Source organism: Microcaecilia unicolor, chromosome 7 (assembly GCF_901765095.1).
Source record: "Microcaecilia unicolor chromosome 7, aMicUni1.1, whole genome shotgun sequence".
NCBI lineage: Eukaryota > Metazoa > Chordata > Amphibia > Gymnophiona > Siphonopidae > Microcaecilia > Microcaecilia unicolor.
This window is the reverse complement of record NC_044037.1, coordinates 243,685,624-243,712,811: the sequence shown is the minus strand read 5'-3', so window position 1 is coordinate 243,712,811 and position 27,188 is coordinate 243,685,624. Positions and strand designations below refer to the sequence as shown.

Sequence of the window (27,188 nt, the reverse complement as noted above, 5' to 3'; positions counted from 1 at the left end):
GTACTTAGATGGCAGCTCCAGTAGTTCGGAAGTAAGGCCAGCACTGGGCAGGACTTCTATGTCTGTATTCTGTAAATGACAAGACAGAAAAGGAGGGGATGTGGTGGGCTTTGGCAGTAGTTTGAAAGTAAGGCCAATGCAGGGGCAGATTTCTACGGTCTGTGTCCCAAAAATGGCAAAGACAGATCAGGATCAAGTATGCATATTTTATTATCACATTCATATCATATCCTATGACACCTCATGTTACAAGCCCTATTTGCATTGGATATGTGCATAAACTAGCATTTAAATGTTTATTTTGCACAAACACGCAAGTCCCCATTTTACAAAGCCAGGATTTGCACATATCAAACCCAAGGGCATGCAAATGGAAAGGGGGTGTGCTCTGGATGGGTTTTGGGTGAGGCAAGAGCATTTCAAGTTCTTAGACATTCATTCCCCATTTCGGAAGGGGACTAAATGTTTATGTCCTAAAAGACTGACACTGACAGCTGCACCTGCTACCAAGTATGTTTAGGATTTGGTAGACAGCTGCTAATGAGCAGCACTCTATTGGAGGGATTGGGGTACGGTTGCCCCCTTAATCCACCAGTGGTTTCCCACTCCCACCATGCCAAACTGGTAATGGAAAACAGTAACTGTGACAGCATCAGGATAATATCAGGTTATGTTTTTAAGGTTGCAAAGATAACCGGTAATATATATCCACCAATATTATATACATTTATTTTTCTAAAATGGATGTTTATGCTCACGCACCTGGAACAAATGTCCATGTCTCCTGTATTTCAGTACAAGCTGTATGTCAGCAGATTCTGTTCAAAAATACTAGTGAAACTTGAGACCCACTGACCTGCATATCTCATATCCCAATTCTATGACCTGTCTAAAATGGGGCTGTATGAGTGCGGGTGCTATGTAACTCAATCAGGGAGGGGAAGACATCTTAAGGATGAAATGAGCAAATAAAATGTTAGTTAGGAATACTGGTGAATTGTTGGTTTAATATCAATAATGAATGTGACTATGCTGTAGCTATAATAATAAAACCACTCTCTGGACTATTGGTTTGCTGTTGTGGTATTGTGTTCCAAGATTGCATCAAATATAATTATACTAAACAATATATCTGGTATTTGCCGCTTTTAGTAAAATCTAGAATTCACCATAGGCAAGTAAAATGCTCCGCTGAAAACTATTGTTGATTTTGAGGAAAAGACTTCAGACACTCGGTTCCAGCTCAATCTAATCTCGTTAGTACAGCCGACCGTGTTGCTAAGCATATACTTTAAACTCGATCATACATATAATTGGCCATATGTGGCTGGCATGGTGGTGAACTGCCAACAGCACTGATCACAATGTAAACTGCATGGAGTGGCGGGTGTGGCTCTAGCTGCCTTGTAGGGCAGACTGGATGGACCATGTAAGTCTTTATCTACCGTCATTTACTATATTACTATGAATGAGGCTCTGCATTACCCAGTGGTCAAGGACAAAGTAAATATTTCTCCTGTCTCCAATTTTATTTATATTTTTGTTTGGGTTTATTTATGTTATTTATAAAATTATTTATGTATAAACTTGGCTACCATCAAGGCATATATGAAAAGGATAAATATAAGAAACCAAAATAACCAGAGTGCTAAGGAAATTTTTATACACTGCAATTTAAGCAATGCAGTTCTACCACATAACAGTGCAATGTTTTAACACAGATAGAAATTAGGTGAAACATTACAGCCATAAGGTTCACCTTTAATAATTAAAGATTACAGAGCACAGGTAATGATAGCACTGATTAATGGGTTAAAAAAAACCCTATAAGAGACAAACTTCATATGGATGCACCACATCTCTAAGAAAATACAGTATCACCTTGGTAGAAGAAACAGCATGCACAGACCCTTATGTCGCTGACTTTGGGTCTCAGCCTGGGATAACACTGTCAGTGGTTTAGTCAAACCCTTTATGAGACTGATGTTGAGGACTTGGGACAAATGGAAGGAGAGATGGTTAGGGATGGAGAGGGTGCTCTAGATATGCACCATTGAAATATAACCCTGATTTTCTGCTGGGACTGGAAGGAGAGATTTATATAAAAGTGGAAGAAATTGGGACTACAATGCCTGGGACTGTTTAGGGAAGGGAACAATACCAGTTGGAGCAGAATGACTATCAGTTTCAGCAAGTGAAACACTTCTTTTGAACAACAAAGGGACAGCAGGCAACAGTAATAAAGTACATAACATCAACAGCCTGAGATAAAAAACAGGCATAAAATAAGTTATACTGAGGCGTTTTAAGGAAATAAAGAGAGGCCTTGAAAGTGAAACAATACACCTTGCTATTGTTCAGGTACTTAAGCTCACAACTGAAAGGGAGGTCTTCCTCTAGAAGTGTCCTTCTGGTAATGTTCAAGCATATCTTGCAAACACATATACACAGAGGAAGAAGCAAAGACGCTGTGCAGTGGAAAGTTATGAAGGCTTAGTGCATAGGAGCCAATTTTTCAAAATGATTGGGGGTGCTGATTGAATGCATACTGTGAAGAGCAAAGAAACTACAAGCCCCAGAAGGCAGTGCAGCACCAGAGAGATTCAGAACCAAGAAACTACAAAGCCCAGAAGGCAGGGCAACGTCAGAGAAGCCAGGAGCTAAGAAACTACAAGCCCCAGAAGGCAGTGCAGCACCAGCAGACAGATCAGGTGAAGGGAGAAGAATCTAAGCAAAGGAGGGAGGAGCCGAGGTGTGATTGGGAGATGGAATCAGATGGGGGAAGGGAGGAGCCCCTAGACCGGGAGGAAGGGGAGGAGAGAATGGAACCAGTGTTGCCAGGTGGGCGGTTTTACCGCCCAATTGGGCGGTTTTCCGCGATCCGCCGCAGGAAATTTTTGCCCGCGGCGGGTCGCGGTTTTTTGGGGTTCTTTTTTTCTTTTCCGCGGTTTTTTCGGCCGCGGGGGGCGGGGTTAGTGACGTTTTGGGCGGGGCCGATGACGGGGGAGGCGGGGCCGATGACGTAGGATGCGGGGCCGATGACAGGGGAGGCGGGGCCGGTGATGGGGGAGGCGGGGCCGGTGACGGCAGGGGCGGGGTTGATGACGGCGGGGGCGGGGGTGATGATGCGGGGGGGGGGGTGTCAGGGGCTGGGTTTGAGTTTGGGCGGGTTTTGGGCTGTTTTTACGCTGGATTGGGTGGGAAAAAAATTTTCCACCTGGCAACACTGAATGGAACTGGAGGAGGAGAAAGGAGGGGAGAATGAGGAGGAAATGGAGGTGCTGGTGGAGGGCTCTTAAAGTGAGTTAGGAACTGAACTGGAGGGAGTGAATGAAGCCTTGGTGAATTGACCCGGTGGGTGGATGTCAGGTGGTTTTGTGCTGACAAATGAGGGAGGTCGGTCATTAGGTCTAAGAGTGAGAAAGTGACTTAGACCATATTGCCATTGAATTGAACTGTTTAATTTCATTTCTAAGATGAACTGTGTTTGAAGGCAATGCTAAACTAAACTGTGTTTGAAAGCAGTGCTAAAACTGAATTGAGGAGGAAAACATTGCTAACTGAACTGAATTGTGAGCAGTGCACATTAACTGTGGGAAAGAGCAGTGCTACTAAGTACTGGATTAGAAGCAGTGCTGGGGAAAACCATATTGAAAGCAGGGCCAAAGTGAACTGTGTGGAAAGCAGGCCCAAGCTGAACTATATTGCAAGCAGGGTTCCAATGAACTGTGTTTAAAAGTGGAGCTACACTGAGGAGAGGGAAAGGCCTGTGAAGCCTTAAAGCAGAGTAAATGTACTCAGGAGATAATAAAGCACTGCTGGTGATTTGCCTGTTGTCCGGAGACCCTGATTGCAGACTGTCGACTCGGGAGTGAAGGGCGTGCTTGGTAAAGAAAGGAAGAGACTGAGAAAGAGTGGTGCGGATCTGGCGGCTGAGCCTGATATATTATGGTGGCAGTGGTGGGATCATAGTGAACATCCACGGGAAGGAGTAGTGTCCTGGAAGGAGTGGAGTGAGTTCCGGACCAGACCAGTCGAGCAGTCGGAGCGAGGTGAAGGAGTCCTGGAGGTTTCGGAAGCCCGTCGTGGGGGCCAACGCTGACAAAGGCGTATTACTCGCCTACCCAGGTAAAGGGTACCTAGGGAGGAGGCAAGGGAGGATACAGTAATTGGGGAAGCACAGTTTCTGTGCAGTGGAAAAGAGTTTGTGAGATACCGCACTTGGGTGGTTGTTTTTCTGTCTTTTGCAGGTGCGGGGAATCCGGTGAAGGATATGGATCCCAAAGAGCTGTTTGCGTTTATGACGCATCAATTTCAGAAACAGCAAGAGATGGCTCATCAGCTGTTGGAGGAGTCGTTGGCGGCTTCCCGGGCGCAGCAGCAACCTCTCTTGGACTTATTTCAGGAGTTGCTTCGAGGTGGAGGACGGTTGTCTGACAGGGGGCCGGATGGAAGAGTGGACCGAGCAGAAGGAGCGGTGGGAGTAGGAGTGCTTCCCGGAGTGAACTGGCTGCCGTGGGGTAAGCTGACTGAGTCGGACAATATTGAAGATTACTTAGGGGCATTTGAAAGGGTGGTGGTGGCTGCAGGGTGGCCCCGGGAACAAAGGACATCTGAGGAGGGACTGTTTTGCGAAACTAGGGTTCACCTCGTACTCCCAAGGGCCAGTGGTGAAGCAGTTGAGGCAAGCAGTGGAGATATGTGGGGTCTGGGTCAATGCTCTGCTAGATTCAGGGGCGGATCAGACATGCTGTCTCGGGCCCTGTGGGAAAGAATAAAGGGAAAGAGGGGAGTATGTAATGATAATAGGGGCCGGGAGGTCAGCATTCAGTGTGTTCACAGGGCTACCACTACATATCCCCTTAAGCGGGTTGGTATAAAAGGTCCTTCAGGGTCACACTGGGTATGGGTGGCAATATTACCCCGGCTACCTCAGGAACTAATTTTGGGGAGGGATTGGCCCCCATTTGTGCACTGTTTAAGAGAAAAGGAAGGGTTGGTCGTTACTCGGGGGCAGAGGAAAGAGCAAGAAGGAGTAGAGCAGAACTTGTCACATATTTTTCCCTTTCATTTGGAGGTACTAGGGGCACCTGGGAAGACGCGGGAGTCAGGGCAAGTAAAAAAATTAACGCAGAGGCACAGGACTCAGACAATGAAAGGGATTGAGCAGGGAGGGGAGTTTCCGGAGGATCCTGAGGAGTTGTTGAGCAGGTTCCCTTATTTTAGTAGGGAACAGGAGTCAGATCTCACATTGAAATATGCCTGGGAACGGGCGAGGGAGCCGGTGGGGGGCACACAGGGACCCAAGTTTGTGATAGAGAAGGGTTTACTGTTTCGAGTGATGCCAGCTGAGGGCAGTGAGGAGGAGATTAAACAACTTATTGTACCTAGGGGATTCCGGAAGTTGGTGTTACAGTTAGCGCATGACCATCCTCTGGGAGGACATAAAGGGATCCAGAATACAGTGAAACAGTTACTAGGGCGGTTTTACTGGCCTGGGGTATATAAAGAGGTAGAGGAATACTGTAAATCCTGTGTGGTATGTCAGAAGCTGACAGACAAAGGGCCAAGGCCTGCTCCATTGCACCCTCTTCCCCGAATTGAGAATCCGTGTGGGAGGTTGGCAATGGATATTATCGGTCCCCTACTTAAATCCAGGAGAGGGTTTTCTTATATTCTGGTGATTGTTGATATGGCTACCCGTTTCCCCTGGGCCATACCCTTGCTAAATATCTCGGCAAAGGTGATTGCTGCGGAGCTGATTCGGCTCTTTTGTGAGGTTGGCTTTCCTAGGGAGGTGTTAACTGATAGAGGCACCAATTTTCTTTCTCGCACCCTGGTACAGGTTTGGGAGGCTTTTGGTATTAAACACATTTGTACTTCAGCCTATCACCCTCAAACCAACGGCCTAGTGGAGAGGTTCAACAAAACTTTGAAGATGTTGTTAAGGAAGGGGTTAGGATCACACTATGAGAACTGGGATCAACTTTTGCCTTTTGCATTGTATGTATCTAGGGAATGTGTGCAGGCTTCCCTAGGAGTATCCCCCTTTGAATTATTATATGAGAGGGCCCCAAGGGGAGTGTTGGATATTCTCCGGGAACAGTGGGTACCGCCGGAATGGGAGGATAAGACGGTAGTAGAATATCTTCATGATTTGAAAGGGCGGTTATGGAGGTTAGGCACTTATTCCCGGGGTAATCTAGAGAAAACCCAAAGTTATCAGAAGACGCATTATGATCAGGGAGCGCAGGTCAGAGTATTTCAGGAAGGGGATAAGGTGGTGGTTAGGGTCCCGGATAATCCACATAAATTTTTAAGTAAATGGAAGGGACCCTGTACGGTGAGGAAACGGTTGAGGTATTGAATGAGCGAGAGAAGCCTCAGACCTATCATGCGAACTTACTCCAGCCTTGGCAGGAAAGGAAAGCCTATTGGGCAAAAGGGGAGGAGGAATTGGAGGAGGACTTAGGACCGCAGATATCGGAGATCTTTATTCCTAGGGAAGTGACAGTGGGAGACAGCTTAGAGGGTCCACAGAAGGAACAGATGCAAGCTCTGTTTCTGGAGTTTCAGGATGTTCTCACAGCGTGTCCTGGGGAGACACACTTAATCGTACATGAAATTGAGACGGAGAAAGGGAGGGTGGTTCGTCAGCGGCCTTATAGGTTATCCCCAGGTAAAAAGCGGGAGGTAGTTAAACAAGTGAAGGAAATGCTGGACTTTGGGGTGATCGAGGAATCCTTTAGTCCGTGGGCGAGTCCGGTGGTGCTAGTGCCTAAGAGGGATGGATCCTGGCGTTTTTGTATTGATTTTCGGCGAGTTAATGCACTGTCTGTGCCAGACGCTTATCCTATGCCTCGTATTGAGGATTTGATAGATAGGCTGGGTTCGGCACAGTTCTTGTCTACTCTTGACTTAACAAAGGGGTACTGGCAAATTCTCTTATCGAGGAAGGCTCGGCCTAAGACCGCTTTTTGCACTCCGCTTGGGTTGTTTCAATTCAAGCGAATGCCATTTGGCTTAAATTCAGCTGCGGCTTCTTGCCAACGCCAGCTGGACAGAGTATTGAGATCACACCAGGAATATGCTGCTGCATATTTGGATGATGTAATCATTCATAGTCCAGATTGGGAGACTCATGTAGTCCAGGTTAGGGGGGTATTGCAATCTTTTCGGGAAGCAGGTCTCACCCTTAACCCTCAAAAATGCCATTTTGCACAGCGAGAGGTAAAATACTTGGGCTATCGGGTAGGAAATGGACAGGTTAAGCCATTGTGTGATAAGGTGAAAAGTATTCAGGAGTTTCCCCTTCCTACAAATAAGAAAGCGCTAAGAAGTTTTTTGGGATTGATAGGTTATTACAGAAGATTTATACCTCACTTCGCATCTCGAGCCGCCCCCTTGACAGATATGTTGAAGGGTAATAGACCGAATCAGCACCGGTGGCAGGAGGACTCGGAAAAGGTATTTGCGGGGATGCGGTCAGCATTATGCCAGGAGCCTCTACTTAAAGCAGTGGACTTTGAGGAACCTTTTGTATTGCATACTGATGCATCTGGGGTAGGATTAGGTGCGGTGTTATCACAAGTGCATGAGGGAGAGGAACACCCGATTATGTACTTGAGCAGGAAGCTTCTCCCTCATGAAACTAGATATGCCACGATTGAAAGGGAATGCCTGGCAGTTAAGTGGGCGATACAAGCCTGTGAGTTCTATCTTGAGGGGCGTCCCTTTAAGCTGGTCACGGATCATGCCCCCTTAAAGTGGCTGGGTCAGATGAAGAATCATAATGCTAGATTGATGAGGTGGTATTTGGCGTTGCAACCATTTCAGTTTCAGGTGGAACATCAAGCAGGGAAATTAATGCAGCATGTTGATGTTCTGTCTAGGATTGCTAGTCCGGTAGTAAAGGAAGGAAAAAACAAACGGACTAGCAATCGTTTGACTGGGGGGGTATGTGAAGAGCAAAGAAACTACAAGCCCCAGAAGGCAGTGCAGCACCAGAGAGATTCAGAACCAAGGAACTACAAAGCCCAGAAGGCAGGGCAACGTCAGAGAAGCCAGGAGCTAAGAAACTACAAGCCCCAGAAGGCAGTGCAGCACCAGCAGACAGATCAGGTGAAGGGAGAAGAATCTATGCAAGGGAGGGAGGAGCCGGGGTGTGATTGGGAGATGGAATCAGATGGGGGAAGGGAGGAGCCCCTAGACCGGGAGGAAGGGGAGGAGAGAATGGAACTGGAGGAGGAGAAAGGAGGGGAGAATGAGGAGGAAATGGAGGTGCTGGTGGAGGGCTCTTAAAGTGAGTTAGGAACTGAACTGGAGGGAGTGAATGAAGCCTTGGTGAATTGACCCGGTGGGTGGATGTCAGGTGGTTTTGTGCTGACAAATGAGGGAGGTCGGTCATTAGGTCTAAGAGTGAGAAAGTGACTTAGACCATATTGCCATTGAATTGAACTGTTTAATTTCATTTCTAAGATGAACTGTGTTTGAAGGCAATGCTAAACTAAACTGTGTTTGAAAGCAGTGCTAAAACTGAATTGAGGAGGAAAACATTGCTAAACTGAACTGAATTGTGAGCAGTGCACATTAACTGTGGGAAAGAGCAGTGCTACTAAGTACTGGATTAGAAGCAGTGCTGGGGAAAACCATATTGAAAGCAGGGCCAAAGTGAACTGTGTGGAAAGCAGGCCCAAGCTGAACTATATTGCAAGCAGGGTTCCAATGAACTGTGTTTAAAAGTGGAGCTACACTGAGGAGAGGGAAAGGCCTGTGAAGCCTTAAAGCAGAGTAAATGTACTCAGGAGATAATAAAGCACTGCTGGTGATTTGCCTGTTGTCCGGAGACCCTGATTGCAGACTGTCGACTCGGGAGTGAAGGGCGTGCTTGGTAAAGAAAGGAAGAGACTGAGAAAGAGTGGTGCGGATCTGGCGGCTGAGCATGACAATACTTGTGCAAGAAGTCCTGGCATGCTGTTTAGAGCCAGAAACAAGCAGCGGGGAGCAGCAGCAGTCCATTTATTTAGCTGACGGGGCTCGGTATCCCTGCCAGCAAAGGTAAAGGAGTTCAGAGATGCCAAGTGTGGCCCATCTCAAAGCTGGATATTTATCATCGCTATTCTGGAGCTAGAAGGACAAAATGAGTGGGGTTTTTCTTGTGGGCTCCAGCCATGTCTAAAACCAGTTCTGGCAGACACACATTCAAAAACTAACATATACATAATACATCCAAAACTTAATTATCTTCTCATTTCCATCTTCCAAAATTCCAGACAGCAGATGTACAGATCAGCAGGACCCAAAGGCAGTCGGAAAGAGGAACCCGAACTATAACTATAGCTACATAATGCAAGGTTCCATGTTAGGAGTCACCAACCAAGAAAGGGATCTCGGTGTCGTTGTTGATGATACTTTGAAACCCTCTGCTCAGTGTGCTGCAGCGGCTAAGAAAGCAAATAGAATGTTAGGTATTATTAGGAAAGGAATGGAAAACAAAAGTGAGCACATTATAATGCCTTTGTATTGGTCCATGGTGCGACTGAACCTCGAATACTGTGTTCAATTCTGGTTGTCGCATCTCAAAAAAGATATAGTGGAATTAGAAAAGGTACAGAGAAGGGTGACGAAAATGTTAAAGGGGATGGGACAACTTCCCTTTGAGGAAAGGCTGAAAAGTCTAGGGCTCTTCAGCTTGGAGACTGCTGAGGGGAGATATGATAGAGGTCTATAAAATAATGAGTGGAGTGGAACCAATACTAGGACTAGGGGGCATGCAATGAAGCTACAAAGTAGTAAATTTAATATAAATCAACGTGTAATTAAACTCTAGAATTTGTTGCCAGAGAATGTGGTAAAGGCGGTTAGCTTAGTGGAGCTTAAAAAAAGTCTGGACGGCTTCCTAAAGGAAAAGTCCATAGACCATTTAAAATTGACTTGGGGAAAATCCACTGCTTATTTCTGGGATATGCAGAATAAAATGTATTGAACTTTTTTGGGATCTTGCCAGGTATTTGCGACCTGGATTGGCTACTGTTGGAAACAGGATGCTGGGCTTGATGGACCTTTGGCCTGTCCCAATGTGGCAATACTTATCCTATATAATAAAACGCACCTCCAACATTCTGAAGCTGACTGCATGGCTGAGGCATTCCTGCTCTCTGTATCCATCTCCTGAATTGACATTACGTACTTCCGGGTTCGTCACAAGCAGAAGTAACCAACCACACAAAGTTTCTCGGCTTCAGAATGTTGGAGGTGCATTCTATTAAATAGGATTGGTCAGTTCCTTGAAGCACAGCCAGAGCTCAGCGTCCTGCACAGTAACGCTCAGACACCAGAGAGAGGGAGGGAGGGGGCCTGACACCAGAGGGGGGGAGGTATTGTCACACACACACTCTCTCTCTCTCTCACACACTCTCTCTCACTCTCACACACTCTATCTCACACACATTCACTCTCTATGTGTCACACAGTCACTCACACACTCTTGTGGTCTCATACACTCAGTCTCACAGAGAGTCTGTGTCTCACACACACTCTCTCTCTCGCACACACTGTATCTGTGTGAAACACACTCTCTCTCACACTGTGTCTCACATACGCACTTGCACACACTCTCATTCTCACACACACACTCTCTCTCTCACAGACACACTCGCACCCAGACTCACTCTCTCTCTCTTACAAACACACACTCGCACATTCACTCTCTCTCTCTCACAAACACACACTCGCACATTCACTCTCTCTCTCTCACACAGTCACTCTCACATGCGCTCTCTCAAACATACACACTCAGAGGAAAACCTTGCTACCGCCCGTTTCATTTGTGTCAGAAACGGGCCTTTTTTACTAGTGTACTTATAAAACAAGTAAAGTCACAAACACAGTTTACACCTAATTATTCAGTTGCCCTTAGGATTCACCTTTGGGTTTAAAAAGCAAAACCATGTGCATGTAAGGACTGGATAAACAAATTAAAACAAAGTTTAAAGCAAATGCCCTTAAAATGTAATTATTGGTAGGAATAATGACACAGTGATAGAATATTCACATAGCAAGCAGCCTGAACCAACAGATTTATTTTCCATCGAACATAATTAACTTTGTATGAACTTGGCAGCTAATAGTGTGCTGAACTGCACATTGTTGGCAAATTTAGACTGACTCTGGACAGAACTGCATGTGAGAAGCACTTCACTCATTATTCAGTACCTGTCTTTGAAACAGTAGTAATAAAAAAGGCACGTGCATTTTTATAATATACCACTGCAATCCACATAACAAAGAGTCAATCCCTTAAAGTCGCACTGGAACAGGGATCTAAGAGCATATGCCAAAATTGTGAAACACACAACTGATAATATATGATTATAATTTGTGAAGGGGTACACAGAGAGTTGCCACAGCCGAGCCGATTTTCAAATATATCGGAACAAACTTATCTAAGTACGAAGTTCTTTCAATATTCTCTGATAAACTTCAGGAAATGTTGTCAAAGAATACTGAAAGAACTTCGTACCCAGATAAGTTTGCTCCTGATATATTTGATTTTTCCAGTGCAGTTATTCAGCACATGTCATTTGCTATACAGTGGATAGGTCCAAATTTTTGAATCAACTGAGCTGTTTTTGTTGTTTTATTCAGAGGAGCACCGTCCATGTATCAGTATTAGTAATTAAGAAAGGGATGGAAAACAAACACGAGGATGTTATAATGCCGTTGTATCGCTCCATGGTGCGACTGCACCTCGAGTATTGTGTCCAATTCTGGTCGCCGCATCTCAAAAAAGATATAAAGGAATTAGAAAAGGTGCAGAGAAGAGCGACGAAAATGATAAAGGGAATGGAACGACTTTCCTATAAGGAAAGGCTGAGATGGTTAGAGCTCTTCAGCTTGGAGAAAAGGCGGCTGAGGGGTAATATGATAGAAGTCTACAAGATAATGAGCGGAGTAGAGCGGACAGATGTGAAGCGATTGTTTACACTTTCAAACAACAACAAAACCAGGGGAAACAAGATGAAGCTAGAATATGGTAGATTTAAAACAAATAGGAGAAAGTTTTTCTTTACTCAGCGTGTAGTTAGACTCTGGAACTCGTTGCCAGAGAATGTAGTGACAGCAGCTGGCCTTACGGAATTTAAAGGGGTTTGGACAGATTCCTGAGGGAAAAGTCCATTGAACATTATTTTTTTTTTTTTTGGGGGGGGGGGGAGGGGTTGCTGGGTTTTTGAAGCCTGGATTGGCCGCTGTCGGAGACAGGATGCTGGGCTTGATGGACCCTTGCCAGCTTATTTTCGAAAGACGCCCATATTTCGACCCAAATCAGGAGATGGGCATCCGTTTCCCATGGGCGCCCAAATCGGTATAATCGAAACCCGATTTTTGGCGTCCTCAACTTCAGTCCGTCACGGAGATGAACAAAGATCACTGGGGCGTGTCGGAGGCGTAGCAAAGGCGGGACTGGGGCGTGGTTATCGGCCGAGGAGAGATGGGCGTCTTTAGCTGATAAGAGAAACAAGAAGGGAGTTTTGGACGAGAATTTGGTCCGCTTTATTTGGACCCTTTTTTTTCAGGTCCAAGTCCCAAAAAAGTGCCCCAACTGACCAGATGACCACCGGAGGGAATCGGGGATGACCTCCCCTGACTCCCCCAGTGGTCACTAACCCCCTCCCACAAAAAAAACCACACTTTACAAACTTTTTTTGCCAACCTGTATGCCAGCCTCAAATGCCGTACCCACCTCCATGACAGCAGAATGTGTTCTATCTTCTGACAGCCTTTCCCTGGTTCTGATGTGAGTCTTGGGTGAGTGTGACACCTTTTCTGTTAAGGGCACTGCAGAGTCACATCAGCAATGCATTGTGGTGGATGTAGGGTATTGGGCTCCGTGATTCCACTTGCTTGTGTTAAATGCTCATGATGTTGGTAGTTGGTAGGCTCTACTCCCATGGTGCTTTTCCCTCTGCTTACTGGGTCAGAGTGTGCCCTGTTTTGTTTCCGGTAGTCCATAAGGTAGTGGCCATTTGTGTAAGACACTTTTAGATCCCTTTCATGTGTTAGCCACGTTACAGCACTTAGTTCTTACCTTGAATGTTGCTGAAAGAGGGCATTGTACACCATTCTGCCAGCTCAGACCTACTGCTAATCTCAGTACCAGTGAGACTCGTTGCCAGTGGGGCACAACCTCTGATCTGCAGTTAACTGTGAGTAAAGGTGCTTATTCAAATAAAGGACGTTTTCAGCGAGATTAGTCTTCAGGTGTCAACTGCTGTGCAAAGGTTATACACCAGCAACAAGTCCTGTCCCTGGAGCACTTTTAGTGGGTACTGCAATGCACTTCAGACAGGCAGACCCAGGCCCACCCCCCCCCCCCCACCCGTAACACTTGTGGTGGTAAATGGGAGGCCTCTAAAACCCACTGTACCCACATGTAGCTGCCCCCTTCACCCCTAAGAGCTATGGTAGTTTTGTACATTTGTCCCTCCCACGACCAAATGGCTTGGATTAGGACGTTTCTGAGCTGGGTGTTTTTAGTTTCCATTATCGCTTAAAAAAACCCGCCCATCTCAGAAGGGACCAAATTCATGGCATTTGGTCCATCCAAACCGTATTTTCGAAACGAAAGATGGACGCCCATCTTTTTGGATAATACGGTCTGTCCCGCCTCTTCACATACCCATTTTCGGACATAGACGCCCATGGAGATGGGCGTTCGCGTTCGATTATGCCCCTCTTGGTCTTTCCCATTATGGCGGTGATTATGTATTTATGACACATGCCAAAGGCGTGTATCACCGTTTCTTATTTTTTTCACTTTACGTGTGCAGTGATGTTTTCACAAAAAATTGGGAAAACACTTTAAAGAGAGTAAATTATGATGTATAGAGCTTGGTAGTGAGCCGCTTTGCAGTCAGACTCACTGAAAATCAACTCCGCTGTGGATACAGCCTATACTGAACTCTGTGTGTACCCCTTTATAAATTATATATCATATATTATCAGTTGTGTGTTTCACGCTTTTGGCATATGCCCTTAGATCCCTGTTCCAGTGGGATTTTATTTATTTAACACATTTATATCCCACATTATCCCACTTAGTTGCAGGCTCAATGTGGCTTACACAATACCGTAGAGGTAGACTCCGGTTCAATAATACAAATACATAGTACACTATAAAGCATGCAACAAACATCAGTATAAAACAACAAGGAAATAAAGAGAGGGTAGAGAAATCTAGTACGGTCCATATTTTGTTGTGTCGCATGAAGCAGGAAGTTAATTTGGATCAGGGGGGTAGGCCTTCTTAAACAAGTTGGTTTTCAGTAGTTTCCTGAAGTTAAGATGGTTAAAGGATTGACTCTTTTTTTAAGGAGTTTTGACAGTGTCTCTCCCACAGATTTCTTGTTTTTGTATCCACATAACAAAAGCAGTGAAAAGAGTGTGAGCAATTAAAGTTTCAACTTTGAGACTCTTTATGTAGAATATGGAATGTGGTAATCGCAAGGCGTAATGTTTGGAAACCAGCACGAGACATTTGGGTATATGTTTAGCAGTGGCACTGTTGTTTGAACTATCTTCAAAAGAATTTGAACTATTCTCAAAAGAAATGTAGAGACAAATACTCCATATTTACAAAGGACTGATGTGAGGGGGTTGAAAAGAAAAGAGGGTGTTTACTGTAAGTTGGAATTATATTTATTAGAACAGCAAAGTATTAACATTTTAAGATTGTAATATTTATATGAAGGGATGATTTGGATATAATAAGGATTAATATTTTGTAACAGTTATTATAACTGTGGTAGTTACAAATAATACGACTATTATATAATATTTTACCCTATTATTTGTAATGCACATTCATTAGGGAAATCATAAAAACCCAACTGGCTGTGGGCCCCCAGGCCAGGTTTGAGAACTACTGCTTTAGTTGCGTTTGGGCAGGCTCTAGATTTCTTTAGCTTACGGGGCTTAGATTTCTATATGAATGGTGCACCCAGCTGCTGGGTGAGCCTAAGGCACAAGTGAAGGGGCCTGGGCCTGGGCAGGCCCAGACCCACCTGTGACTATGCTCCTGCTTCGTACCTCTTAATCTAGGTGGTGCCTTCTTATAAAATTATCCTCCAAATGTCCCCAACCCCCCCCCCCCCAAAAAAACCTATCTATGTTACAAAGGCAAGTATACAGTGCTGCGTACATCTAGTAGCACTATAGAAATGATAAGTAGTAGTAGTAGTAGTAGTAGATACCTATGTATTTTTATAAAATAAGTTCTCAGAACCTCCCTAATATCTGACAAATTCTCTTGTACACATTGATACCTGCCACAAAGGTATGTGTGCATGTAATCAATTTCATTTACATACGTATTTCATGCACATCACAACCCAGCCCCAGATTGACCCAAACAGCAGCCCTGGGAATGCCTACATGCAGTGCATAATTATGAAGTTTTTTTGTATTTTTTTTACTGCAATAAAGTGTTGTTACTCACATGCAGGGCTGCCCCTAAGGGATAGGTGACCAGAGAGAAATCTGCCCCCACAATAACTGTACTCCCTGTAACCAGCCACAGAATCTATGAAAAGGCAGTATAGCAAATATTTCACCAGTCCATAGAACACAGCTCTTGCTGGGAGAAAAGAAAAAGTCGGAGTACTACAAATCCCTGCATAGAAACCACATGCTCAAAAAAATATCCCACATAAGCAAAATAAAGGTAGAGTCTTACCAAATCCAGAAACAAGCTCCACATATTGGAAATATGAGCTGCCTGTTTGGTGTAGGGGTTAGGGCTGTGGTGCCTGAATACCAGGTTGTGGGTTCAGTTCCCACTGTGGGGGTTTATGGTAACCCTTTGTACTTTTAAAATAAATAGCAGGAAATATTCTTTCACTCAAAGACTAGTTAAGCTCTGGAACTCGCTGCCAGAGGATGTGGTAACAGCAGTTAGTGTATCTGGATCTAAAAAAAGATTTGGACAGGTTCCTGGAGGAAAAGTCCACAGTCTGTTATTGAGAAGTATATGGAGGAAGCCACTGCTTGCCCTGGGATTGGTAGCATAGAATGGTACTACCAATTGGGTTTCTGCCAGGTACTTGTAACCTGGATTGGCCTCGGTTGGAAGCAGGATACTGGGCTAGATGGACCATTGGCCTGACCCAATATGGCTATTCTTATATTTTTATGAAATAGAAATTTGAAGGCAAAAACTGGAAATCTCAAGACACTAAACTCTACTTGCAGTACACCACAGAAAGAGAAACAGAAATGAATTCCCTTCTGTAGTGTATAAAATACAAAGATATCAAAGATGCTGAACGTTCAGATTTCCAAATCTAGCACATTAAAATCACTAAAGCAAAACTAATATTTTTCTACCTTTATTGTCTTAACAGCTCAGCCTTTGTTTCTCCCACATTTTGCAGGGGCTGAGTTGTTTTGTGGTGACTGTACCATGCACCTCCACATTCTCCCATAGGCCTTTGGGATTGGCTGGAGGACACTCTGTGTGTGTGTTTTTGTGGTGTGCAGAGCCTGGGCTCTATTACTTAGGGACCATGAGTCAGTTGGTGAGATGTCATATGTGTGTGCCCGATGCAAAGAGCTCCTAGCTCTCAGGGAACGTGTCTGTTCTCTTGAGGCTGGAGTAGCAGACTTGGTGGAGTTGAGGGAGACAGAGAGGTACATAGAGGAGACCTACATGGATGTTGTAGAGAAGTCCCACCTCCAGTCTGGTAGCCCTTGTGCTACCTTGGAGGAGGGAGGTCTCCTAGAGGGAGAGCATCACCCTGGTGAAGTAGGAAGTACTCCAGTAGCCAGGACCTGCCCACCACGGGATGTACTATCCTCTTGCACCGAGGATATGTCTCCAAGTGCTGCCCGGGAGGGAAAGGTTAGGACAGCTGTTGTAGTTGGTGATTCGATCATTAGGCATATAGATAGCTGGGTGGCTGGTGGACGTGAGGATCGCCTGGTGACTTGCTACTACTACTACTACTATTTAGCATTTTTATAGCGCTACAAGGCGTACGCAGCGCTGCACAAACATAGAAGAAAGACAGTCCCTGCTCAAAGAGCTTACAATCTAACAGACAAAAAATAAATAAAGTAAGCAAATCAAATCAATTAATGTGAACGGGAAGGAAGAGAGGAGGGTAGGTGGAGGCGAGTGGTTACAAGTGGTTACGAGTCAAAAGTAATGTTAGAGGTGGGCTTTCAGTCTAGATTTAAAGGTGGCCAAGGATGGGGCAAGACGTAGGGGCTCAGGAAGTTTATTCCAGGCATAGGGTGCAGCGAGACAGAAGGCGCGAAGTCTGGAGTTGGCAGTAGTGGAGAAGGGAACAGATAAGAAGGATTTATCCATGGAGCGGAGTGCACGGGAAGGGGTGTAGGGAAGGACGAGTGTGGAGAGATACTGGGGAGCAGCAGAGTGAGTACATTTACAGGTTAGTAGAAGAAGTTTGAACAGGATGCGAAAACGGATAGGGAGCCAGTGAAGGGTCGAGGAGAGGGGTAGTATGAGTAAAGCGACCCTGGTGGAAGATGAGACGGGCAGCAGGGTTTTGAACCGACTGGAGAGGGGAGAGGTGACTAAGTGGGAGGCCAGCAAGAAGCAGATTGCCTGCCTGGTGCGAAGGTGGCGGACCTCACGCATCACCTAGATAGGATTTTAGAAAGTGCTGGGAAGGAGTCAGCTGTCTTGGTACATGTGGGTACCAATGACATAGGAAAATGTGGGAAAGACATTCTGGAAGCCAAATTTAGGCTCTTAGGTAGAAAGCTCAAAACCAGATCCTCTAGGGTAGCATTCTCTGAAATGCTACCTGTTTCATGTGCAGGGCCCAAGAGACAGGCAGAGCTCCGGAGTCTCAATGCGTGGATGAGATAATGATGAAGGGAGGAGGGTATTAGATTTGTTAGGAACTGGGCAACATTCTGGGGAAGGGGGGAGCCTATTCCGAAAGGATGGCCTCCACCTTAACCAGGGTGGGACCAGGCTGCTGGCATCGGCATTTAAAAAGGAGATAGAGCAGCTTTTAAACTAGAAATGGTGGGGAAGGCTGACAGTCGCTCAAAAGCGCATGGTTCGGGATAAGGTATCTTTCAAAGATATCACCAAAACAGGGAAGATAGGGTATCCTGATAGTGAGGTTGCAAAAGAGACCATAGTAGATCCAGGTGTCCCTAAATAAAAATAAAAATCAGACAAAAGATTGCAATTAGTACTGTCAAGTACTAAGCATGATGTAAATAGGAGCAACAAACGCAGTTTGAAAATGTCTATATGCGAAAGCCAGGAGCCTAAGAAATAAGATGGGAGAATTAGAATATATTGCACTAAATGAAAAAATTACTAACAACCGTTAAAATATTTATCAAACAATTGAATTCTTTATTAAATATCTTAAATATAATCACATTTTACAATACACGTCATAAATCTACCACATTCATACACTCACATTCACCAAACTTATAATATACATCAAACATACTACATAAAACAATCCAGCACTATTCTCACTGTATGAATCAGCCTCTCCTATACCGTGTTATACACACTACTAACTCTCAACTCAATGTCCAGTAAGATGGGCGTCTTTATGACGTTTCCACCGGCTGCTTGCTGGTATTGAGTTTCTGACTACTTTCTGTAGCTGATTGAAAGACCCTTGAAGATGCTTTATTTAGCGAAACATGATCGTGTCAGGTTCTTCTGTGGCATGTTGAACAGTTGATTAAAGTTGAACAAACACGTCAGGCATAGTCCTGAGAACGTGGACCCTGGGTTTGAGTTTGACTATCATAAAAGTTTACAGTCACCTCATTGATTGAACTATGACAGCACTGCGAGTAAGTGCTCATCATTAAAGACTGGTGATTCATCGTGAGTCTGCATGGACTTAAAGACTATGGGAAGGTTTATTACCGAATACACTGATGAATAGATACCATCTTACTGGACATTGAGTTGAGAGTTAGTAGTGTGTATAACACGGTATAGGAGAGGCTGATTCATACAGTGAGGATAGTGCTGGATTGTTTTATGTAGTATGTTTTATGTATATTATACGTTGGGTGAATGTGAGTGTATGAATGTGGTAAGACTTATGATGTGTATTGTAAAATTTGATTATATTTAAGATATTTAATAAAGAATTCAATTGTGTGATAAATATTTTAACGGTTGTTTAGTAATTTACATTGTATGACAAATGCAACCATTAATGGTGTTTGAACCTTGCTTGTAATGTTGTAAATGAAAAATTAGATATAATAGGCATCTCTGAGATCTGGTGGAAGGAGGATAACCAGTGGGACAATGTCATACCACGGTACAAATTATATCGTAGTGATAGGGTGGATCGAATTGGTAGAGGGGTAACATCGTATATTAACAAGAGACTTGAATCAAATAGATTGAAAATTCTGCAGGAAACAAAACACTTCTTGGAATCCCTGTGGATTGAAATTCCATGTGTAAAGGGGAAAAGGATAATGATAGGAGTGTACTACCGTCCACCTGGCCAGGATGAACAGACGGATGCAGAAATGTTAAAGGAAATTAGGGGCGTAAACAAACTGGGCAACACAATAATAATGGGTGATTTCAATTACCCTGATAATGACTGGGTAAATGTAACATAGGGACACGCTAGGGAGGTAAAATTCCTTGATGAAATCAAGGACAGCTTTATGGAGCAGCTGGTACAGGAACCAACGAGAGAAGGAAAAATTCTAGACCTAGTCCTTAGTAGAGCGCATTATCTGGTGCGGGAGGTAATGGTGCTGGGGCCGCTTGATAACAGTGATCATAATATGATTGAATTTGGTATTAGCTTTGAAGTAAGTATACATAGGAAATCAAATACTTTCGCGTTTAACTTTAAAAAAGGAGACTATGTTAAAATGAGAAGAACAGTGAAAAGAAAACCTTAGAGGAGCAACTGCGAGGGTCAAAAATTTACATCAGGCGTGGATGATGTTCAAAAACACCATCCTGGAAGCCCAGGCCAAATATATTCCGCGTATTAAAAAAGGAGGACGGAAGACCAAACGACAGCCGGCGTGGTTAAAAAGTGAGGTGAAGGAAGCTATTAGAGCTAAAAGAAAATCCTTCAGAAAATGGAAGAAAGAACCGACTGAAAATAATAAGAAACGGCATAAGGAATGTCAAGTCAAATGCAAAGCACTGATAAGGAAAGCTAAGAGGTACTTGGAAAAAAGATTGCATTGGAGGCAAAAAACACATAGTAAAAATTGTTTTAGGTACATTAAAAGCAGGAAGCCGGCAAAAGAATCAGTTGGACTGCTAGATGACCGAGGAGTAAAAGGGGCGATCATGGAAGACAAAGCCGTAGCGGAGAGATTAAATGAATTCTTTGCTTTGGTCTTCACCGAAGAAGATTTGGGTGGGATACCGGTGCAGGAAATGGTATTTGAAGCTGACGAGTCGGAGAAACTTAATGAATTCTCTGTAAACCTAGAGGATGTAATGGGGCAGTTCTACAAACTGAAGAGTAGCAAATCTCTTGGACCGGATGGTAATCATCCCAGAGTACTGATAGAACTGAAAAATGAGCTTGCGGAGCTATTGTTAGAAATATGTAATTTATCCTTAAAATCGAGTGTCGTACCGGAAGATTGGAGGGTAGTCAATGTAACGCCGATTTTTTAAAAAGGTTCCAGAGGAGATCCGGGAAATCATAGACCGGTGACTCTGACATTGATGCCGGGCAAAATGGTAGAGACTATTATTAAGAACAAAATTACAGAGCATATTCAAAAGCATGGATTAATGAGACAAACTCAACATGGATTTAGTGAAGGGAAATCCTGCCTCACCAATCTTCTACATTTCTTTGAAGGGGTGAACAAACATGTGGAATACGGGGAGCTGGTTGATATTGTGTATCTGGATTTTCAGAAGGCGTTTGACAAAGTACCTCATGAAAGACTCCAGAGGAAATTGGAGAGTCATGAGATAGGAGGTGGTGTTCTATTGTGGATTAAAAACTGGTTAAAAGATAGAAAACAGAGAGTAGGGTTAAATGGTTAGTATTCTCAATGGAGAAGGGTAGTTAGTGGGGTTCCTCAGGGCTCTGTGCTGGGGCCGCTGCTTTTTAACATATTTATAAATGACCTAGAGATGGGAGTAACTAGTGAGGTAATTAAATCTGCTGATGACACAAAGTCATTAAATCGCGGGAGGATTGTGAAAAATTACAAGAGGACCTTACGAGACTGGGCGTCTAAATGGCAGATGACGTTTAATGTGAGCAAGTGCAAAGTGATGCATGTGAGAAAGAGGAACCTGAATTATAGCTATGTCATGCAAGGTTCCACGTTAGGAGTCACCGACCAAGAAAGGGATCTAGGTGTTGTCGTTGGTGATACGTTGAAACCTTCTGCTCAGTGTGCTGCTGTGGCTAAGAAAGCAAATAGAATGTTAGGTATTATTAGGAAAGGAATGGAAAACAAAAATGAGGATGTTATAATGCCTTTGTATTGCTCCATGGTGCAACCGCAACTCGAAAACTGTGTTCAATTCTGGTCACCGCATCTCAAAAAAGATATAGTGGAATTAGAAAAGGTGCAGAGAAGGGCGACGAAAATGATAAAGGAGATGGGACAACTTCCCTATGAGGAAAGGCTAAAGTGGCTAGGGCTCTTCAGCTTGGAGAAAAGGCGGCTGAGGGGATATATGATAGAGGTCTATAAAATAATGAATGGAGTTGAACGGGTAGATGTGAAGCGTCTGTTCACGCTTTCCAAAAATACTAGGACTAGGGGGCATGCGATGAAGCTACAATGTAGTAAATTTAAAACGAATCAGAGAAACATTTTCTTCACTCAACGTGTAATTAAACTCTGGAATTCGTTGCCAGAGAATGTGGTAAAAGCGGTTAGCTTAGCGGAGTTTAAGAAAGGTTTGGACGGCTTCCTAAAGGAAAAGTCCATAGACAGTTATTAAATGGACTTGGGGAAAATCCACTATATCTGGGATAAACAGTATAAAATGTTTTGTACATTTTTGGGATCTTGCTGGGTATCTGTGACCTGGATTGGCCACTGTTGGAAACAGGATGCTGGGCTCGATGGACCTTTGGTCTTTCCCAGTATGGCAATACTTATGTACTTAAGCAGGGAATGGAAAGGTGCTGGTACCAAATACCACCGAGAAACCCCTGAAAAAAAAGCTCTGAGTACACAAAATCTTGTCCATACAAGTACTTGTATGCGTATTGTGCAGCTTTATAAGAGCCATTTCTGCATGTAAAACATGTTGAAACGTGGAAAATGCTTTATAAATTTACCCCCTTAAAGTATATAAATAAGTAGTAGTAGTATAGAAGTTTCTTCCCAAGAGAACATATAACATTTAAAAAGTGATTCTACAACATTTAAAATACAAGATTATAACCTGCAGCATACCTGTTGTTTTATTATCTTTATTTGCTCTTTTTGTTTTCGTTTTTCTTCTGCAGCCATAATTGCTATGAATAAAACAAACAGAACAATGAAAGGACAAAATTATTGACAACTTCTGAGATTGTCTATTAGTATATAGAATTTCATAGAACTTTAAGTAGAATGCACACCTTGTTGTTTTTTTGCTTCTTTGGCTGCTCGAGCCTGTTCTTGCCTCTGGAGTTTTCTCAGAAGCTTTATCTGTGCTGCTTGTCTGGCTATTTCTGCAACATAGAAATGTACTGAAATGTATCCTTAAATAATGCAGTCTTACATAAAATACAAGTTAGAACTGGTGCTCACTTAACCATACAATTTGATACAAACGCAAATACATTTATTTTAAGCGCATTTCTTCTGAACATATTTTGGATTTCATTAGCCATCTCTTGAGGGGCGGCTCAAGACAATTCGCTGCCTGATGCAAGGCATGAGATGGTGCCCTCTCACCAATGCACCCATAAGAGAGGGCCTTCTCAGACTCCTGTCAGGGAGCCAGGTGAGAACACCAATCAGACAGGATAAAAAGAACACAACTTATATTCCGAGGCTATATAAAACAAAAAGGAAAATTCTTCAATTCCTGGTTATACTCACTCAATACTGGAGCAGTTTTTAAAAAAAATAGAACCCTAAATAATTTATTGACCCCTAACCCATCATACTGGACCATCACGATGTTAATATAAACATATATTCTGTACCCACAGAAGTCCCACTCCCCAAATAATGGATGCAAAGCAGAACTAGGATATTCCCCTTATAACTCACCATACAAAACGAAAAGTCTGAAGGGGGGAGTTATCAACATGGGTTACCATTAAGATGAGTTATTTTACCACTAACATGCAATTTTAGTACGTTCTGCTTTATGCAGTGGTGTCATCTCAGTAAGAACTTGATAAAACTAGTTACAGGGCCAATCAATTGAAATAGCAGGGGTTCAAACTACAAACCAACTGTTACATACCCAGTACTTGTTTCACATGAGCTTCATTACTTTTAGCTCACCTGTTTTGGCTTAGCTTTTTGACATATGAAGGATCAATCGGCTAAGTTGATGATTAAGCAATTTTAAAGTGTCATGCAGGTTCATAGTGGGGCAAAATCTTGGAACCTATAGGTTTTCAGAGAGGGGGTCCCACAGGGGCTGGCTTTTTCTGCCCTTTTATTTAATATCTATATAGCCCCATTGTGTTGAGTGTGAACAGTTGGGGGTTGAGTATTGCCTATATGCAGACAATGTTCAGTTTTTATTCCCCAATACTTTGGGGGAGGGTGTCTGATCTGTCAAATTGGATATCAGTATATATGAAGGTTATTTAATGAGTGCATAGATAGCTGTGAACAAATTAGCCTTGAATTTGGAGAAAACAAATTATGATTGTGGGAAGAGTGCTGGATGAGAGATGGCTGCAGACAGTACAAGTGGGTGGTCTAGAGGTGCCTGTTCAAAGTGAGATGAAGTTGTTGGGGGTGGTATTAGATGCCTAGCTTACAATACAGACTCAGGTTGGACACGTGATATGTACATCAATTATGGTCCATCATGTCCTTTAACCCCTAACATATCATATGCAACTTCAACCATGGAGACCTATCCATACTAGGGTTTATTACAATCATAGGGAGAGCTCCACATTCCAGTACCAGTGTTTGCAATTTTTGGAACTACTGTGCCCCCCCCCCCCCCCCCGTGATGGTGCATATATATTACGTAGTATGCAGCTCAAGGAGCCCACAAAGATGTTCAATTGACTCTTTTGACCAGCAGGGTCCACACATTCACTTTCCACTACTATGTTGGCTATTTGAATTATCAAAATGGTCACGCCACTCTTCTTACCTAATGCAGTAGCATGACAGCTTTTAATCCAGTCTCCTTGTAGTTTAGCAGACTCTGGGTCATTTAGGTGCATTTCTTGCAGAAAACAAATAACCGAACTCTCTTATCTCAAGAATCCTAGCACTTTCTTTCTCTTAACTGGATGATTTAATCCGTTTACATTAAGTGAATAGATTTTCAGTAAAGTTATTTAATACAGAGATGATATCTTAGGTTAACAAGCATAGTGGACTAGTTACACTCTAGTAAGTAGAAGCTCAATCCAGACAAGTCTAAGTTACTTGTATTTGTTCATAAATGTGTCTCACCCCTCCCTGCACCAATCGTGCTCTCAGGGGTCGCCATACCAATGGTGGATGCCTTTAAAATTTTGGGAGCAACCTCTGACAGTTCCTTGACCTTTGAAGCGCATGTCACTAATGTAGTTTGTGCATGATTTACCTTGTTCAACATCTTTTCACCATCTCTGCACTTCGTGTTATTCTTCACTCCTTGGTTATATCCAGGCTTGATTACTGTAACTCACTGCTACAGGGATCTACGGCCCAAGATAAATATTGCTTGCAACTTCTGCAAAACTTGGCTGTACAGCTCCTAATTCCCGCATGCATGACCATGTCACACCCCTTCTCTATCATGAGCACTGTCTTCCTATTTCTCAATGAATTACCTATAAGCTAGCTCTTTTGACTTCTGAGGTGTTCCATTCTGATCAGCCTCCTTATCTTGCCTGTTTACAGACATTGTACATGCCCTGGACAGACTTACGCTCCTCTGCTCGTAACCTGCTACTTGTGCCCTTCTTGAGGTATATCTGCTTTACAGCCACTCGAACCAAGATTTTTGATGTAATTGGTCCTCAGCTCTGGAATTTCCTTCCACTTCCACTCCATTTAGAAACCGATCGTGATAAAGTCAAGGTTGGCCTTAAGACATTCCTGTTTACGGCTGCTTTTGGGTCAGGGACTTCTCGAGTCCCATCGAATGCTATTGAGTCCTCAGGCTTTATCCTGAGCTCTCTTGACCTTTACAGCAGCTTGGCTTGGTAGACTATAAGTTTGTGACTGCTTTTATTGATTATGCAATGCAACACTCTCTTATCTAAGTTCTCCTCCTCCTCAGGCTGTTCTATTATTATTATTGTAATTTCTTCCTATCTTTATATTTATTGATGGAAAACCTCTCAGATGGTATATACTTATGATGCATGATATCAATAATAAAGAACTTGAATTTGAAAAGGTAAAACAATATAGAGCCACGCAATCTACCAACTCTGTATCATTAACAGTTTCCATGCTCATTTTTCCACAATACACTTATTATAGAACATATATAACAAATCACCCTTATGCTCCAACCAAATTGAAGTGTATACTGCATAGCCCAGAACCAAACCAGCCACAGTTCCCTCTATACTCACCTTCCCCCTGCCCTCTACAGCTCCAATTACAAAAATCTGCCATCCCCAACAAGTATCCCCAGCCAGCACTGCAGTGTCAGTATAGCTGTCCAGAAACCACTCTTCCCCCACCCATAATCCACACATGATGATATAAAAACACTCTAAAACACAGTAATTCAGCTGTATGATCTCAACATACTATAAAAGAAGAAAAAAATATAAACTATTATGTCTGCTACCTGTGTCCATCAGAACATGAACCTGCCCCAACTGATTAAGGACTGGATTGTTGAAGACAGACTAGGTCTAGTTTTCATCAGAGAAACATGGCTGAAATCCAAGGAAGATCCAATCATAAATAATTTATGTCCTCCTGGTTACAAATTACTCCACCTCCCTAGAATCAAGAAGAGGGGTGGGGGCATTGCTCTCCTTTATAAGTCATTTTTCTTAATTGAACCAATTTCTGATTTCTTATCTCCCATTCTTGAAATATTGGCCTGTAAAAAACAAAGATGATTCCTTACACAATCACCTAAATGCAATTTTATTTTATCGGCCCCCCTGGAAACTGGACTGATGATCAATCATTATTTACTCAATTTGTATCTAATATATGCTTAAATGCTCAAAACACTACTCTACTAGGTGATGTTAACTTACACTTAGATAATCCAAATGATCCTCATACTAAGAAACTTAAGAACTTTCTAAACTCTGAGTTTTATCAGTCCTCCAGCTCATTCTTCCCATCAGAAAGGACATCTTTTAGATTTATTTACATTCAGGTTCCCCTCTCAGAACTCACATTTCATAGATAATTAAGACTGGAAGTCTACAACAACGTCAGACCACAAAAAGCTAACATTCACACTTAATTGGAGTGAAATGTCCCCAAAATCTAAGACTCTTCAAGATACCATGACTTATATAATAAGGAGCAAAATAGACATAACAGAATTTTGGTCCCAGTTCCAAGTCAATTCACATTTCTTTCTAGCTAATCCAAGTAAATTTTCCTGACTCTGGGATGAAACAACAAAAAAAGACCTTAGACTGCATAGCTCCTGAACAAATAAAAACAAAAAAAGAAAACTAAATCATCACCATGGTTTGATACTAACACTAAGAAAGCAAAAAGATTCTGCAGAAAACTTGAAAGGAAATGGTGCAAACTGGGCTGTAGGTGATGTATGTTTGCCACTGATGCTGAGAAATTTGGGTGAAAAGGTTGCGCTACTGTTCAGATTGTGAACTTTTTTTTTTTTTTAAGTACTGGGTTTGCTCCTAAAGAGCTTAAATAGTGAATGATACGCCCCATGGTAAAAGACTGTAAAAGTTGGTTCCATTGATTTGGCTAATTATAGGCCAATTTCATCTTTGCCTGTATTAGCTAAGTTGTTGGAGCATTCAGTATATGTGCAACTAGTTAATTTTTCTGACAAGGAATAGTTCGCTGGA

The 27,188-nt window shown here is 43.1% G+C and overlaps 1 protein-coding gene across 1 annotated transcript in view; it reads right to left on the bottom strand.

The window, feature by feature from the left end:
• BAZ2B (bromodomain adjacent to zinc finger domain 2B) overlaps positions 1-27,188 on the bottom strand; it is a 914,692-nt gene that overhangs the window by 360,230 nt on the left and 527,274 nt on the right. The window contains exons 16-17 of the mRNA XM_030210692.1: positions 22,608-22,700; positions 22,441-22,502 (exon numbers count right to left, since the gene is read on the bottom strand). Of these exons, the coding sequence (XP_030066552.1) occupies positions 22,441-22,502; positions 22,608-22,700 (155 nt within the window). The remainder of the gene's footprint in view (positions 1-22,440; positions 22,503-22,607; positions 22,701-27,188) is intronic.